The sequence below is a fragment of the Anomaloglossus baeobatrachus genome, chromosome 6, assembly GCF_048569485.1.
Source record: "Anomaloglossus baeobatrachus isolate aAnoBae1 chromosome 6, aAnoBae1.hap1, whole genome shotgun sequence".
In the NCBI taxonomy this organism is placed as follows: Eukaryota; Metazoa; Chordata; class Amphibia; order Anura; family Aromobatidae; genus Anomaloglossus; species Anomaloglossus baeobatrachus.
In genome coordinates this window covers 438623555-438642090 of record NC_134358.1, presented here as the reverse complement: position 1 = coordinate 438642090, position 18536 = coordinate 438623555, and the positions used below count along the sequence as shown (strand labels likewise).

General features: G+C 42.8%; 1 protein-coding gene across 1 annotated transcript in view; it reads left to right on the top strand.

Annotated features, from left to right (window-relative positions):
• Positions 1-18536, top strand: part of ANO10 (anoctamin 10) — a 473406-nt gene that overhangs the window by 102083 nt on the left and 352787 nt on the right. Inside the window, exons 9-10 of the mRNA XM_075315233.1 lie at positions 10105-10287; positions 17271-17462. Of these exons, the coding sequence (XP_075171348.1) occupies positions 10105-10287; positions 17271-17462 (375 nt within the window). The remainder of the gene's footprint in view (positions 1-10104; positions 10288-17270; positions 17463-18536) is intronic.

Sequence of the window (18536 nt, the reverse complement as noted above, 5' to 3'; positions counted from 1 at the left end):
GTGTATATATATATATATATATATATATATATATATATATATATATATATATATATATATATACTGTATATATGCATATATTTATTTTTTATTAATTTTTTTTTAATCAAACCCATATTTGGCCCTGTATATTGACTATGTGTTAGCTGAGGGCTAGCTGTGAAAAACACAAATAGCTGTCATAATAGAAAAACTGAAGTGTGAATGAGCCCTAATTTAGTGGACGTGTATAAGAGGTTAGGATTGGTATGTCATATGGTATCCGGTACATATTGGGTATATGTTCTTTATGTCCAGGGTATACTCAGTCCCATTGGCTTAATTTGTTAAAGGGGTCCCATACAAATAGATGTGTAGACAGGAACACTGGCACACTGTCCATGAGCTTTCTCTATTTATTCATTGCTCACATTGAGATGAGATTCAAGTCTCCATAGGTCTCATTTTGCTTGGAAACAAATTATGCTTAAATATATCATATAAAAAGACTTGTTTCCATTTAATAAAAAATCAATTAATTGATGTCTGGTATTAATAGTGTTAATTAAGCAAGTGTATGGACAATTGCTAATGCTACAGCCTTATGTGTAATAATTCATGTCTTCCACAGTAGTGGGCATCGGCTCAAACAGTGCCGTGGGAATAAAAGGCAGACACATTTGTTAATTTGCTCTTAAATATTGATAGGGACATTAATTAGCTCCACTTTCTGTATGAGGATTTTCTGTGCTGACGACTAGTCTGCTTCTGTTATTAACACTAGGGGGAGCTCTTCACATAGACTTGACACCTTATCCATTCATATCTTGTAAATGCAGGTCTTTTTTAACAGTTATGTATGTATGTGTATATGCTGTGTGTATATAACATACATACTATATTGATAAAAGTATTTGGACACACCTCTTAATCATTGAATATACGCTACAGTTCAAAGGTTTGGGGTCACCTTGACAATTTTATCTTTTCCATGAAAAAATCATATTTTTATTTATCAGATGAGTTGTATAATGAATAGAAATATAGTCCAGACATTGACGAGGTTAGAAATAATGATTTTTAGTTGAAATAATAATTTTCTCCTTCATACTTTGCTTTCGTCACAGAATGCTCCTTTGCAGCAATTCCAGCTTTGCAAACCTTTGGCATTCTAGCTGTTAATTTGCTGAGGTAATCTGGAGATATTTCCCCCCATGCTTCCAGAAGCCCCCCACAAGTTGAATTGGCTTGATGGATACTTTTTGCGTACCATACGAGTTGCTCCCACAACAGATCATTAGGGTTAAGATCTGGTGACTGGGCTGGCCACTCCATTACAGATACAATACCAGCTGCCTGCTTCTTCCCTAAATAGTTCATGCAAAATTTGGAGGTGTGCTTTGGGTCATTGTCTTGTTGTAGGATGAAATTGACTCCAATCAAACGCTGTCCACAGGGTATGGCATGGCATTGCAAAATGGAGTGATAGCCTTCCTTCTTCAAAATCCCTTTTACCTTGCACAAATCTCCCACTTTACCAGCACCAAAGTAATCCTAGACCATCACATTACCTCCACCATGCTTGACAGATAGCATCAGGCACTCTTCCAGCATCTTTTCAGTAGTTCTGCATCTCACAAATGTTCTTCTTTGTGATTCCAACAGATCAAACTTTGATTCGTCGGTCCATAACACTTTTTTTTCCAATCTTCCGATATCCAATGTCTGTGTTCTTTTGCCCATATTAATCTTTTTATTAGTCAGGCTCAGATATGGCTTTTTCTTTGCCACTCTGCCCTTAAGGCCAGCATCCCGGAGTCGCCTCTTCACTGTAGATGTTGACAGTAGTGGTTTGTGGGTACTATTTAATGAAGCTGCCAGTTGAGGACCTGTGAGGCGTCGATTTCTCAAACTCCAGACTCTAATGTACTTGTCTTGTTGGTGAGTTATGCAGCGGGGCCTCCCACTTCTCTTTCTACTCTGGTTAGAGCCTGTTTGTGCTCTCCTCTGAAGGGAGTAGTACACACCATTGTAGGAAATCTTCAGTTTCTTGGCAGTTTCTCGCATGGAATATCCTTCATTTCTAAGAAGAAGAATAGACTGTCGAGTTTCACATGAAAGTTCTCTTTTTCTGGCCATTTTGAGAGTTTAATGGAACCAACAAATGTAATGGTCCAGATTCTCAACTATCTCAAAGGAAAGTCAGTTTTATAGCTTCTCAAATCAGGAAAAACTGTTTTCAGCTGTGCTAACATACTTGCACAAAGGTTTTCAAGGGATTTCTAAACATCCATTAGCCTTCTAACACAGCAAACAAAATGTACCGTTAGAACACTGGAGTGGTGGTTGTTGGAAATGGGCCTCTACACACCTATGTAGATATTGCATTAAAAATAAGACGTTTGCAGCTAGAATAGTCATTTACCACATTAACAATGTATAGAGCAGGGGTCTCAAACACGCGGCCCGCGGGCCGCATGCGGCCCTTCAGGTGGCTTCTTGCGGCCCGCTAGCCCGTGGACCCGGTAAAGATGGCGACCGGTGCAAGGGGCCGCAGCCGCCAGCTATTTACTTCAGTTTACAGTTTTGCCTTTGCCGCGCACAGTGAAGTTCTCGCTGCAGAACGCAATAACAGCCGCCTGCCAATCAGAGGCAAGCACCTGCTGCATATGACCTCAGATGCTTGCCTGTAATTGGCCAGTGGCTGTTGTGCAGTGAGAACTGCTCTGCACGGCCGCGCCGGCAAAAAGTTCAGCGGTGACAGCAGCTGTGATCATTACCGGGTCCACGTGCCTGCGTGTTGCCGACGAAGGATAGGTGAGCAGAATGTTTGTGTGTGTGTGTTTTCTGTTGCCTGCTGAGGCTGCACTGTGTGTGTGTGTGTGTGTGTGTGTGATTCTGTTGCTGGCTGAGGCTGCACAGGGTGTGTATGTGTGTGTGTGTGTGTGTGATCCTGTTGCTGGCTGAGGCTGCACAGGGTGTGTGTGTGTGTGTGTGTGTGATTCTGTTGCTGGCTGAGGCTGCACAGGGTGTGTGTGTATGTGCGTGTGTGATTCTGTTGCTGGCTGAGGCTGCACAGGGTGTGTGTGTGTGATTCTGTTGCTGGCTGAGGCTGCACAGGGTGTGTGTGTGTGTGTGTGTGATTCTGTTGCTGGCTGAGGCTGCACAGGGTGTGTGTGTGTGTGTGTGTGTGTGTGTGTGTGTGTGTGTGTGTGATTCTGTTGCTGGCGGAGGCTGCACAGGGTGTGTGTGTGTGTGATTCTGTTGCTGGCGGAGGCTGCACAGGGTGTGTTTGTGTGTGTGTGTGTGTGTGTGTTTGATTCTGTTGCTGGCTGAGGCTGCACAGGGTGTGTGTGATTCTGTTGCTGGCTGAAGCTGCACAGGGTGTGTGTGTGTGTGTGTGTGTGTGTGTGTGTGTGTGTGTGTGTGATTCTGTTGCTGGCTGAGGCTGCACAGGGTGTGTGTACGTGTGGGGACATGCATGGGGCACATTACCACAAGAAGGGGACCTGCATGAAGCACATTACCACAAGAAGGGGATCTGCAATTGGGGCTCATTACCACAAGAAGGGGACGTGCATGGGGCACATTATTATAAGAAGGAGACCTGCATGGGGCACATTATTATAAGAATGGGACCTGAATGAGGGCACATTACTACAAGAAGGGGAGCTGCATGGAGGCATATTAATACAAGAAGGGGAGCTGCATGGGGGAACATTAATGCAAGAAGAGGACCTGCATGGGGCACATTGCTACAAGGGGACAAGAATGCGCACATTTTTACAGAATGGGGAACAGGAGGGGCACATTACTACAAGATGTTGGCCAAAATTACTATGCGGTGCTTATTGTAAAACTGTATTACTTACAAAAAGGGGAAAAAAATGTAAATAAAAAAAAGTGTTTTATAATATATATTATACACACATACAAAAAAAGTACACATTTGTTATAATAGACAAATAAAAAATGTTCAAAAACAGTGATCCAAGGGTGTATAGAAAGAAAAAATGGTACCACTAACAATGTCACTTTGTCCTGAAAAAAATGCGGCCCCTCAAATTATTTTTTTTCTGTGTGCGGCCCATACACCCGGCCGAGTTTGAGACCCCTGGTATAGAGTATATTTCTGTTTAATTTAATGTTAGCTTCATTGAAAAAAAAAAGTGCTTTTTATTTCAAAAATAGGAAATATCTAAGTGACCCTAAACTTTTGAACTGTAGTGTAAGTTTTTCATTCAGTCCCATTGCAGTCAGTGTATAATATCCAATCCCTCGTCATGCAGTTTGCTTCACCAACATCCATGAAAGAATGAGTCATTCTTTAGAATTCAATGAAACCAGCTCGGTCCTATAACAGGATGTCACTGTTTGTCAGCTCATGAAATATTTTGTAGGGAAAAAAAATCACATCAACTATGATTGGTAATATTGAAAAGTGGAAGCATTTAGTAGCCACAGCCATTCAGTGCCGAAGCGGCAAACCACATATATAATATAGTGTGACGGAGCGTCATAACATGTCCGAGCAGATGTATGCAAGCCTTAAAAAACAAATACATTGCCAAGCAGGGGAATGGGGTGGTGTAAAGCTGCCATCACTGGACTCTGGAGCGATAGAAACATGTTCTGTGGAATGATTGATCGTGCCTCTGACTATCTGATAGATCCGTCTGAGTTTGTTGAATGCTGCAAGAACATTACCCGCCTGACTGCATTGTGCCAACTGTAAAGTTTTGGGGAAGAGAGCTAATGCTATGGGGTCAGGGGTTAGCATGGGCCTATTGGTTCCAGTGAAGGGAAATCTTAAAAGGAATCTGTCAACAGGATTTCAGCACCCAAACTATATGTACAGTGCCTCGTGAAAGTATTCGGCCTCCTTGATGTTTTTCAACCTTTTCCCACATTTCTGGCTGCAAACATAAAGATAAAAATTTTAATGTTATGGTGAAGAATCAACAAGTGGGACACAATTGTGAATGTGAATGAAATTTATTGCTTATTTTAAACTTTTTTAAAAAAATAATAAACTGAAATGTGGGGTGTGCAATATTATTCGGCCCCTTTAAGTTAACACTTTCTAGCGCCGCCTTTTGCTGCGATTACAGCTGCAAGTTGCTTGGGGTATGTGTCTATCAGTTTTTTACATCAAGAGACTGAAATTCTTGCCCATTCTTCCTTTGCAAACAGCTGGAACTCAGTGAGTTGTGATGGAGGGCGTTTGTGAACAGCAGTTTACAGCTCTTTCCACAGATTCTCGATTGGATTCAGGTCTGGACTTTGACTTGGCCATTCTAACACCTGGATACATTTATTTGTGAACCATTCCACTGTAGATCTTGCTTTATGTTTGCGATCATTGTCTTGTTGGAAGACAAATCTCCGTCCCAGTTTCAGGTCTTTTAGAGACACCAACAGGTTTTCTTCAATAATGGTCCTGTATTTGGCTCCATCCATCTCCCCATCAATTTTAACCATCTTCCCTGTCCCTGCTGAATAAAAGCAGGCCCAAACCATGATGCTGCCACCACCTTGTTTGACAGTGGTGATGGTGTGTTCATGGTGATGAGCTGTGTTGCTTTTACACCAAACATATCGTTTGGCATTGTGCCCAAAAAGTTCAATTTTGGATTCATCTGACCAGAGCACCTTCTTCCACATGTTTGGTGTGTCTCCCAGGTGCCTTGTGGCAAACTTTAGACAACGCTTTTTATGGGCATCTTTGAGAAATAGCTTTCTTCTTGCCACACTTCCATAAAGGCCAGATTTGTGCAGATTGTTGTCCTATGGACAGACTCTCCCACCTCAGCTGTAGATCTCTGCAGTTCATCCAGTGTGATCATGGGCCTCTTGGCTGCATCTATGATCAGTCTTTTCCTTGTTTGAGATTACATTGTTGAGGTACAGCCGGGTCTTGGTAGATTTGCAGTGGTATGATACTCCTTCCATTTCAATATGATCGCTTTCACAGTGCTTCTTGAGATATTTAAAGTTGTGGAAATCTTTTTGTAACCAAATCCAGCTTTAAACTTCTCCACAACAGTATCACGGACCTGCCTGTTGTGTTCCTTGGTCTTCATGATGCTCTCTGCTCTTTAAACAGAACACTGAGACTATCACAGAGCAGGTGCATTTATACAGAGACTTGATTACACACAGGTGGATTATATTTATCATCATTAGTTATTTAGGACAACATTGGATCATTCAGAGATCCTCAATGAACTTCTGGAGTGAGTTTGCTGCACTGAAAGTAAAGGGGATGAATAATATTGCACGCCCCACTTTTTAGGTTTTATTTTTTAAAAAAGTTTAAAATAAGCAATAAATTTCGTTCAACTTCACAACTGTGCCCCACTTGTTGTTGATTCTTCGCCATAACATTAAAATTTTTATCTTTATGGAAGCCTGAAATGTGGGAAAATGTTGAAAAAATCAAGAGGGCCGAATACTTTTGCAAGGTACTAAATATGTGCATGTAGCTTTTTCAAAGACCAGCCCAGCAATACCTTTACCCAGCAAGTCCAGTCCTCCGTTACTGAGAAATCAGTATTTACTGACAAATCAGTATTTGAATTGATATGCAAATGAGGCAGAAGGACTATGGTAGATCTGTAGCCTCTGCTACGCCAGCTCTTTTTCGCACCCAGCACCCACCTCTTTCTGTTTCAATGACATCCTTCATGCTGTGTACCTTTAGGCAAAGCAGCCTTCAGTCAATCAAGAGGGGGCGGCGCTGAGGGGAGACTAGAGCTGGAGTGAAAGGGGCTAGTGTTGAGCGAGTAGTTAACTGTTCGTACTCGCTATGCTGTTAGTGAGTAGTGTTCACTACTCGCATATTCGTTACGAGTAGCAGGCACAATGTGAGTCAATGGGAAATACTCGCTAAGTAGCGAGTAACTCGAAAACCGTACTTTTTGTGCAAGTAGCGAATAGTACGGCTTTCGGGTTACTCGCTACTTAGCGAGTATTTCCCATTGACTTATATTGCACCCGCTACTCGTAACGAATATGGGAGTAGCGGACAGTACTCGCTAACAGCATAGCGAGTACGAATAGTTAACTACTCGCTCAACTCTAAAAGGGGCTTCAAACCTACAAATAGCTTTTCAGCCTCATTTGCATTTCATTTCAGATGCTGATTTCTCAGTAATACAGGACCAGATTGGCCATGTAAAGGTATTGCTGGACTTGTCTTTGGAAAAACTACATGCACATACAAATGGTTTGGGGTGTGAAATCCGGCTGACAGATCCTTTTTAATGATTCAGTATACTAAGACATTCTGGACAATTGTAGCTCCCAACTTTGTGGGAACAGTTTTAGGGACATCCTTTACTATTCCAGCATTACTGTGCACAAAATAAGGCCTATAAAGACATGGTTGTTGGGTTTGGTGTGGAACAACTTGACCATCTCACACAGATCCCTGACATCACCCCATGAAATACCTTCAGGATGAACCAAAATGAAGCTTGTGAGCCCAGCCTTTTAATTCAACATGAATGTCTGACCTCACAATTGCTATTCTGGATGAATTGGAAAAATTCCCACATACAAACTCCTAAATCTTATGGAAAGGCTTCCCAGAGGAATGTACGCTGATTGGGCTGCAAAGGGAAAAGGGAGGTCCAATAGGTGTTCCAATACAGTTGCACATCTCACAATCATTTGGAGATCTAGGGAATTTGGCAAAAATTTGGTTACATTTTGAACTCAAAATATTCATAAAGTGTGGCAGAGAACATTATATAATTACGTGCTAAGGTAACAGCCACATGAATACAGAGATCTAAGGTTTTCCAGCATCGCATTGCCTTCTCTGCTTACCTTGTCATAGTGTCTTGCAGTGCTGACTCTTCCATAGGTAAGCGAATCCCACAAACCCAGCTGTCAACATGGTGTAAAGAAGATGTGATTCGTCAGACTAAGCGCTCTTTTCACTGGCTGTATGGTTAAAGACAGGGGTCAGTGTGGGCACGCTGATCAGTCCACAGTTACACTGCCCCATAGGCACCATGCAGCCGTGCACTGTGCAAACTGACAACTTTTTGTTGTAAAATAGACTTGAATGACCATGCGATTTGTTTAGCTCTCACGCCAAGCAACATCACAAATAGAGAATAGATGTCAGCTTTCTGATAAATGTCAGCATCCGTTGTGTGATATGGTCAACAATCGCTTTAGCCCCTTGTGAGCCTTTTTCAAAGTCATCTAGACATTAGAATTTGCCAGTTTTTCCTAAATCCAACAAATGAACTTGATGTACTGACTGTTCACTTGCTGATTGATATATCCTAACTAGTGATGAGAGAATAGTTCGGTATTCGTGTGCTCGGGTCCTCTTATTGAGCATTTGATCCTCGGATGGGCACAACTCGAGTACCCGAGTATGATGGAAGTCAGTGGGGAACTGGAGCATTTTTCCAGACCCATACAAGCTCATGTAGCACAAAACAGCCTTCATCTTCTAGAGTGCCTCCACTCGCCTTCTCTCCTGCATGTTCTTAGCACATCATTCCCAATAAAGTGAACTTATGCAAGGCGTTGGTTCGTGCTGCTTTCTTCCTCTACCTCTGGATTTATTATCAGATTACTAGCGTGCACCCTTTGCCAGCTCTACACGGAGTATCCGACCGGATTCCTCTCTCTGCAGCACCTGATAAGGTATTCCCCATTGGTGCAAGACTGTTTTGTTGTCTTATCAACTACTCGTTAAGAGCACTCAACCACACGAATACCGAGCTATTCGCTCATCACTAATCGTAAACCTTGGTAGTTGCTATTCTCACACGATAATCAATGTAGGTATTTAAAAAAAACAAAAAAACAAACATTCAGAAGACAAGAGTTTTCTAACACAGACTTTTCTGGAGAGCCAACAGATCATCTAGGAATTCCCATTGTCCTACACACTGACATGGCCGTCCCTGAAGCCTGCATGTTTGGCCATTGACCATTTATGGGCCAAATGTACAGACCACCATAGAAAGTAGAGGGATGAGCGGGAACAGCGTTTTCTTGGCACTGATGCTTTTGACTTACAAGATTCAGTGTTCCAAGTCCCTCAAGTCTGACATTAGTGAGATATTCCAGTGAGAAGTGGCTGAAAGATATTGTAATTATTGGCACAGAGGTGTTTAAAAAGTTATGTCTAAAAATGAGAATCATTTCGGTCAACTTTTTTTTGTGATCTTTGTCTCTCTTTGTAAGGTGCATCATGTAAATGATAGAGCTCTGTTCTTGGGCAGAGGACTCCGGTAGCATTCATGTAGTCAGATTACAGGTAATGTGATCTCTTGGAAGTCAGGAACAGGTCTACATATTAAAAAAAAGTAAAAATGATAATAATTTTCTTGGCTGTTGACTAATTTTGCTACAGTGTTCAGTCTCAGAAGCTTCGTAGAGGCTTTTCTGGAGCCTTAATATTGAAGACCTCTCCGTATATTCTTATTTAATGGCAGTAGGATTCGTTGCCAGAACAATGGTCAATTTTGCTGTAGAAATGAGCTTTTATAAATTGTGTTTATATTAGAAATGAAAAGATTAGTTGTTTTGTTCTCTCTCTCATACTTTGGTCATTTTTTTTAGATATTCACATGGAGGTATTTTGATCAGTCACACAGACATTACACTTTAATGCTTTACTATATTTCATTTTTCTGCCCATAGTTGCACAGTCTGACGACAGGGCACGTTTATTGCTGAGTCTCGAGGGGTATAAAGCATGAAAAGAAAATTAAATGCAAATCACCCGAAGCACACAATGATTTCTTATGAGAGGCCTTCCTTCACACAGAGCACAGCGTGAATGGAGCCTGAATAAACAGCAGCTATCCAGAGAAGTAGGCCTCGACATCTTGGTTTAAGTGCTTAATTAAAATAGACCCTTCTACTCTTCATTCTGTGTACATAGAATATTACATCTACAATGTGATTGCCCCCCATAAAGGACCATTTTTGATACATGTCCTCTCTGAATATATTGTTGTGATGGAGACAAATCAAAATAAGTGCAACAAAAAAGTGAAGATATCTTTAAGATTGGGGATAAAATAACTTTAAATCCTGTCTTCGGAGTATATTTTGCCTTATTTTCTCTTTTCTCTGTTTACTTTTCAGAGCTTGGCCACGTTACTTATCACTTCTCAGATACTCAACCAGTTTGTGGAGGCTCTACTTCCCTACTGGATGCAGAAGAGGTACAATAGACAGATCAAAAAGAAAGTGCAAAAGTTGAAGGTGGACACAGATTTCTCTTTGTTGGAGCAAGTACACCTTGAGAAACAAATGGATACATATCTAGTAAGTACCACAATTGTTGAATAATGGTGTCCACATCCATTGTTGTGTATCTATCTGTACAATGTACTAAACCTCTTAAAGGGACTGTACTATATTTGACAAGTTATAATTTATAGACCCAGAATGATTTAAGAAAAAAAACCCCAAAAACTATTCTCGCATCCTGGAACAGCACCTCTCTTCTGCACTCGCTACTGAGTCACCTGGTGGACTGATGGCATCAATATCCTGTGGTATATGTCCGCTGCAGTCAATCAACAGCAGTTGGTCAGCAACCTGCCTTCTCATTCCAAAGCCAAAAACAAAAGCCCACACACCTATTATTATAAGTGTAATATGCAGTGCACATGTACACTGGGGTCAATATACAAATAGAAACTAGAATAAAAACAATTAGACAAATGATAACGCACGTAAAAAACATTGGGTACTTAATTGACATAAAAAAAGCATAAAGGCCATCTCACAGCAGCAAGGTGTACATAATCAGGATGGTCTTTAAAGCTGGGTTCACACTAAACGACAGCGACAACGACGTCGCTGTTACGTCACCATTTTCGGTGACGTAACAGCGACCTTGTAAGTCGCTGTTATGATCGCTGCTTAGCTGTCAAACACAGCAGAAGCAGCGATCATAACGTCGCTGTGCTACATGTTCAGAGAGCAGGGAGCCGCGCATAGCGCTGGCTCCTTGCTCTCCTACAGTACACATCGGGTTAATTAACCCGATGTGTGCTGCAGCTACATGTCACAGTTCAGAGAGCAGGGAGCCGCGCGCACTGCTTAGCGCTGGCTCCTTGCTCTCCTTGCTACAGTATACATCGGGTTAATTACCCGATGCATACTGCAGCCACATGTCACAGTGCAGGAGCCGGCACTGGCAGCAAGAGCGGCGGAGGCTGGTAACCAGCGTAAACATCGGGTAACCAGGGAAAGGTCTTCCCTTGGTTACCCGATGTTTACGCTGGTTACAGCTTACCGCAGCTGCCAGTGCCGGCTCCTGCTCGCTTCATTTCGTCGCTCTCTCGCTGTCACACACAGCGATGTGTGTGTCACAGCGGGAGAGTGACGACCAAAAAATGAAGCTGGACATTCAGCAACGACCGGCGACCTCACAGCAGGGGCCAGGTCGTTGCTGGATGTCACACACAGCGACAGCGACGGGACGTCGCTGCAACGTCACAGAAAATGGTGACGTAGCAGCGACGTCGTTGTCGTTGTCGCTGTGTGTGACACCAGCTTAACTCTAGTAACTCACCTCGCTATGTGCCAGACAGACCTGAAAACAGATGGGTGCAGAGCAGGACCTGAATGTGTGTACAACCTGCTTGTGGTAAACTGTGTAGATATAGGGGTACAGCCTAGGGGGGGTGGCACAAACCCAAATCTAGACCCAGGGTGATTTAATAAAAAAAAAGTATACTCACATCCCGGAAGAGTGCTGCTTTTCCATTCTTGCTACTGTGTCACTTGGTGGTCTAGTGGCATCAACATCCTGCGTTAGCATCACGTGACCAGTGCAGACAATCTGCAGCAACTAATTGGCCTCCTGTCTGCTCATTCTGACTGAATGAGAATCTCAGTCTGAGCAGGAATGAGAAGACTGTGCCATTCAGCGTCACCAATTGGCTGCAGCGGTTATGTGCCATCCCCTGACTCATGCTGATGCCAGCAGACTTGTGGAAAATGCAGCAGAGAGTGTGGGAAGGGGCACCAGTCTGGGGTGTGAATATAGGTGGTTGTTCTTTCTCCACTCTCAGAGCCCAAAAAATACAACTTGTAAAGTAAGGGATAACCCGTAAAGTGTACAGTGTTACAGCTGCCTGCATGGAAAAAAAGGAGCCAGCACGATCTGAAATTGGCATGCATCATATAAAAAGTGAAAATTCACAGATTTATTCCAACTGTACTATAATAAAAAAATGAGATTTTTAGCAAATAATTGATCAATTCTTTGAGCCACCCCTGCCAACGTCACGGCAAATCTCAATAGGGGGGTCCTAACCTATATTACGTATTTCATGTGCCATGCGGCCTCCTAGATAAAGTTAAAAGCAGAACCATAATGGAGCACACATACCTGTAACCTGTATATAGCCGCTTCCATGTTGCAAAAAAGGCAATTGTGGATAGAGACCAGCCCAGGTCCCAGCATGTGGAGCAAGCTCTACACATACCAGGACTATATCAGAACTGACCCTCCCAGTGCCAGACAGCAACCATTGATAAAGGCGGACCAGATCCAAGAATGGTGCTTAATTAGCATTGCCTGTGGAAAGGGGTGAGGTAACTGAATCTGAACAGCTACCAACAGGAGGAATACATTGCAAACCAAAATCAGGCGTGCATGGTATGGTGATGGTCAGTCACCAGAAATTGTAGCATAACTACAGTCATAACAGAGAAAAAGGAGCCAGCACGATCTGAAATTGGCATGCATCATATAAAAAGTGAAAATTCACAGATTTATTCCAACTATACTATAATAAAAAAATGAGATTTTTAGCAAATAATTGATCAATTCTTTGAGCCACCCCTGCCAACGTCACGGCAAATCTCAATAGGGGGGTCCTAACCTATATTACGTATTTCATGTGCCATGCGGCCTCCTAGATAAAGTTAAAAGCAGAACCATAATGGAGCACACATACCTGTAACCTGTATATAGCCGCTTCCATGTTGCAAAAAAGGCAATTGTGGATAGAGACCAGCCCAGGTCCCAGCATGTGGAGCAAGCTCTACACATACCAGGACTATATCAGAACTGACCCTCCCAGTGCCATTTTCAGATCGTGCTGGCTCCCCTCTCTCTCTGTTTGGTTGTAGTTATGCTACAAATGTCTGGTGGCTGGTCACCACCATGCTATGCACGCCTGATCTTGGTTTGCAATATATTCCTCCTGTTGGTAGCTGTACACATTCAGTTGCCTCACCCTTTCCACAGGCATTGCTAATTAAGCACCATACTTGGATCTGGTCCGCCTTTATCAATGGTTGCTGTCTGGCACTGGGAGGGTCAGTTCTGATATAGTCCTGGTATGTGTAGAGCTTGCTCCACATGCTGGGACCGGGGCTGGCCTCTATCCACAATTGCCTCTTTTGCAACATAGAAGCGGTTATATATACAGGTTACAGGTACAGTGCCTACAAGTAGTATTCAACCCCCTGCAGATTTAGCAGGTTTACACATTCGGAATTAACTTGGCATTGTGACATTTGGACTGTAGATCAGCCTGGAAGTGTGAAATGCACTGCAGCAAAAAAGAATGTTATTTCTTTTTTTTTTTTTTTTTTTTTTTAAATTGAGAAAAGTTTATTCAGAGGGTCATTTAGTATTCAACCCCTCAAACCACCAGAATTCTGTTTGGTTCCCCTAAAGTATTAAGAAGTATTTCAGGCACAAAGAACAATGAGCTTCACATGTTTGGATTAATTATCTCTTTTTCCAGCCTTTTCTGACTAATTAAGACCCTTCCCAAACTTGTGAACAGCACTCATACATGGTCAACATGCGAAAGACAAAGGAGCATTTCAAGGCCATCAGAGACAAGATCGTGGAGGGTCACAAGGCTGGCAAGGGGTACAAAACCCTTTCCAAGGAGTTGGGCCTACCTGTCTCCACTGTTGGGAGCATCATCCGGAAGTGGAAGGCTTATGGAACTACTGTTAGCCTTCCACGGCCTGGACAGCCTTTGAAAGTTTCCACCCGTGCCGAGGCCAGGCTTGTCCGAAGAGTCAAGGCTAACCCAAGGACAACAAGGAAGGAGCTCCGGGAAGATCTCATGGCAGTGGGGACATTGGTTTCAGTCATTACCATAAGTAACGTACTCCACCGCAATGGTCTCTGTTCCAGACGAGCCCGTGAGGTACCTTTACTTTCAAAGCGTCATGTCAAGGCTCGTCTACAGTTTGCTCATGATCACTTGGAGGACTCTGAGACAGACTGGTTCAAGGTTCTCTGGTCTGATGAGACCAAGATCGAGATCTTTGGTGCCAACCACACACGTGACGTTTGGAGACTGGATGGCACTGCATACGACCCCAAGAATACCATCCCTACAGTCAAGCATGGTGGTGGCAGCATCATGCTGTGGGGCTGTTTCTCAGCCAAGGGGCCTGGCCATCTGGTCCGCATCCATGGGAAGATGGTAGCACGGCCTACCTGGAGATTTTGGCCAAGAACCTCCGCTCCTCCATCAAGGATCTTAAGATGGGTCGTCATTTCATCTTCCAACAAGACAACATCCCAAAGCACACAACCAAGAAAACTAAGGCCTGGTTCAAGAGGGAAAAAATCAAGGTGTTGTAGTGGCCTAGTCAGTCTCCTGACCTTAACCCAATTGAAAACTTGTGGAAGGAGCTCAAGATTAAAGTCCACATGAGACACTCAAAGAACCTAGATAACTTGGAGAAGATCTGCATGGAGGAGTGGGCCAAGATAACTCCAGAGACCTGTGCCGGCCTGATCAGGTCTTATAAAAGACGATTATTAGCTGTTATTGCAAACAAGGGTTATTCCACAAAATATTAAACCTAGGGGTTGAATAATAATTGACCCACACTTTTATGTTGAAAATTTATTAAAATTTAACTGAGCAACATAACTTGTTGGTTTGTAAGATTTATGCATCTGTTAATAAATCCTGCTCTTGTTTGAAGTTTGCAGGCTCTAACTTATTTGCATCTTATCAAACCTGCTAAATCTGCAGGGGGGTTGAATACTACTTGTAGGCACTGTATGTGTGCTCCATTATGGTTCTGCTTTTAACTTTATCTAGTAGGCCGCATGGCACATGAAATACAGAATATAGAGTAGGACCCCCCTATTGAGATTTGCCGTGACGTTGGCAGGGGTGGCTCAAAGAATTGATCAATTATTTGCTAAAAATCTCATTTATATTACAGTACAGTTGGAATAAATCTGTGAATTTGCACTTTTTATATGATGCATGCCATTTTCAGATCGTGCTGGCTCCCCTCTCTAGCTGCCTGCATGGTAGTTGTTTTTCTAAACAATTTGAACTGATGTTTTTTTCTGGTCCGCTCCTGCTCTGGTCTATGCTGTGAAGAAGGAAAGTTGGCATTTTTTCCTCCGTTGCAATGACATCTTTGGCTGCCCTTGTATTCTGTTTTTTATTTTTTTTTTTACTTATTTGAAATCCTACTTCCAAGTTCTTCCTTTTGTGTTTAGATCCCTAATGTTGTCCAATGGGGCAATATGTAAACTTCTGGGCCTCCTGTTTATCTCATTCCTTGATTTTGTGCATACTGTCTTAAACCTGAGCAAAGCTTAGCCAAATCTAGAATAAAATTTAAAAAACAACAACCCAGCAATGACTTGTTGGGGAGTCAAGTCTGGCAAACATGTTGCTAACTGAGATATATAATACCAAAGTCCTGGCAGCCCTTTCCCTGCGTTTGCTGTACTCACAGTAACTCTACCATATTACTTTTATTTATTTATATTAGCTGGTCAGACTCCCCCGAGCTCCCTGGTAGTCACATCGGTTCCTATTGCACCACTTAGAACAAGTCAAAGAAGCCTTCTCCTCAACAAGTGAACAGGATAGGAACTACCCAGTCATCCTCAGCGAGGAGTTATTTTGGAAAATCTTGAGAGAAGATATGAAATGTGCAGCACTCACCGTACGGCCGTTCCCCGCTTCCCTTCCCACACTGTCTATCATTGTTTTATGGATTGAAAAATAAAGAATAGTTGGATACTTACGGTAAGTACCGCACATTTCATATCTTCCCAAGATTTTCTAAAGTTTTGTCATCGATGTGCTGAGCACCGCCAGAATTTCCACCGCAGGTATTCTGATTAGTGCTTTAACCTTTTCCTATCGTATACAATTTCCTGTTTCGCCCATTGAAAACCTATTTTAGGCCGTCATCAGTTATATTTATTCCAGCATTCGGCAGTGAAACCGGAATCTGCTCAAACCCATTGGCAGAAGACGACATTTGTTGCCACCCATTGGCGTCGACCTCTGTACCTTCGTCATCTTCATCGCTGACATCGGTAGAAAAATTGATCGCTTTCAACATCACTCGATTCCAACTCTTCAACTTCACTTCCATCGTCCGAATCGCTCTCGCTATTACTACTTTCACTAGTATCGATTACACGCTGCCTTTCTTCGGCCGAAATTCACGCACCTTCGTATCGCTATCTCTTAGCCATTTTCACTTGTAAAACAAGAAGAAAACGAAACTGGTTTGGGTCAAAGGACGTCAAGAACCGATGCAACCATTGGCTGCCAAAAATATCACTATGCGCGAAGTCCTGCCTACTATGCTTAGAAATGGGACTTTCCACTCAGTGGCCCGCTAGAAGGAACTTAGGACAGTAAAATGCGTATTGATATCCCCTGCCAGGGGACAAAGGAGCTTAACGGATTATTTTGAATGCCCCCCCCTCCCCGGGGGGACTCAGGATAGGAAAAGGTTAAGTGGCGCTTAGACTGGTACACTATCATTAGTGCTGGACTTGTCTTCTTTTATTGGATTGCATGAGTTGTGATTTTGGGACAACCCCCACCTTTTCCTTTTAGTATCTACTGCAGGGATTTACCTCTTGAACACCCCTGTGATGTGCCCCCTGCTGGCAGGAAGCTGGATATCAACTACCAGTTTCCAGCTGCTTCACCTAGCTTTCTGCATTGGTGTCTCCTAACAAACCTAAGATGTTGTCCTTATGTGACCGCTACTGCCAGGAGAGATGGTGTCATGTCACCAGCTTTGAGATCAATGCATCTAGCACCCACTATCCAAAAGTATAAATAGGAGGTAGCAGAACTCCAAAGCAGCCAAAATAACAAGGTTTTATATTGCTCTTTACTCCTATGTAATATGACACATACCAGCTGGAGATGCATTGAGTGTGTCAATATCCATTCTGACTGGTCACATTATATTCTCATCCATTGTAATGGCAAGACTTGTATGTAACACACTGTATATTTTCTCTTGTCTTTCAGGGAACCTTTGACGATTACTTGGAATTGTTCTTGTTGTTTGGCTATGTCAGCCTCTTCTCGTGTGTGTATCCTCTTGCCGCCCTTCTTGCTGTCCTTAACAATATGACCGAACTGTACTCAGATGCATTAAAAATGTGCCGTGTATTTAAGCGTCCTTTTGCGGAGCCTTCGTCCAGCATTGGAGTATGGATGGTAAGTAATCACAACTACATAATATTTTTAAATCATCCTGTTGGGCCTCATCTTAATAGTATATACTTGAGGTACCTGAGATAGGTATAGTTCTTTACAGGAGTATTGATCGGAAAGTCTGTCTCATTTTCAGTGCAGTATGTTGCACCCTATAGGTGGCCATATTACATTGGGCCAGTGGTGACTGCAGGATCATTCCATAATTTTACTTCCCAGAAAATATATTTCCTTATAGTCATGATTTTTATTGATTAATGTATTTCCAATTATTAAACAGTGCATTTACACTTCAAATCAGCACAAAAAGAGAAGGAATCACCAGGCTCTATTCAGTGAGCAAGCTGCCCAATTGACTCAATCCAAACTTGTGACCGCACTATATGGCAGTATATCCATAGAGCGGTAAAAGCGGTGCTCTTTCCATCAGAAGACAATCCATATTTAGCCGTGACAAAGAGGCGGAAGGCACTCACCAGGTTGCTCAGTAAAAAGCCGTTTATTCGACCATCAGGTCAGGGGGAATGGCGTGAGGGTGGGGGAAAACACAATCCGTCGGACGACGGCTGTTTCGCGTCTAAACAATGACGCTTCCACGAGTCCATCCATTCCCCCTGACCTGATGGTTGAATAAACAGCTTTTTACTGAGCAACCTGGTGAGTGCCTTCCGCCTCTTTGTCACGGCTGCATTTACACCTCTGTCGACACAAAGAGGCACTGCGGAGCTCTACGTTATTCCACAGAAGCGATCAGTTGGCCGTGGCTGAAGCACTACTGAGATGACGCAACATATTTAACCCCTTAGATGTCACAGTCAAGAATGACTTTAGATTTAACGGTTTAGACCGAGAGGAGTCTCCTTCTGCCACCTCAACGGTGTTCTGAACAATCAACCATTGCAGCCCAGCATCTACCTAAGGCCGTGTTCGCACTGCATTTCTGCAATGCATTTGGGGATTTTTTCTGAATATCTAAATATGAGATTCAGCCGAACCGCCAATGGGGCCATTGACGTGAAAGTAGTGTAAAGGGAACCAACCACCACACCAGAAGTTTTATGTCTAAAGAAAAGCCAG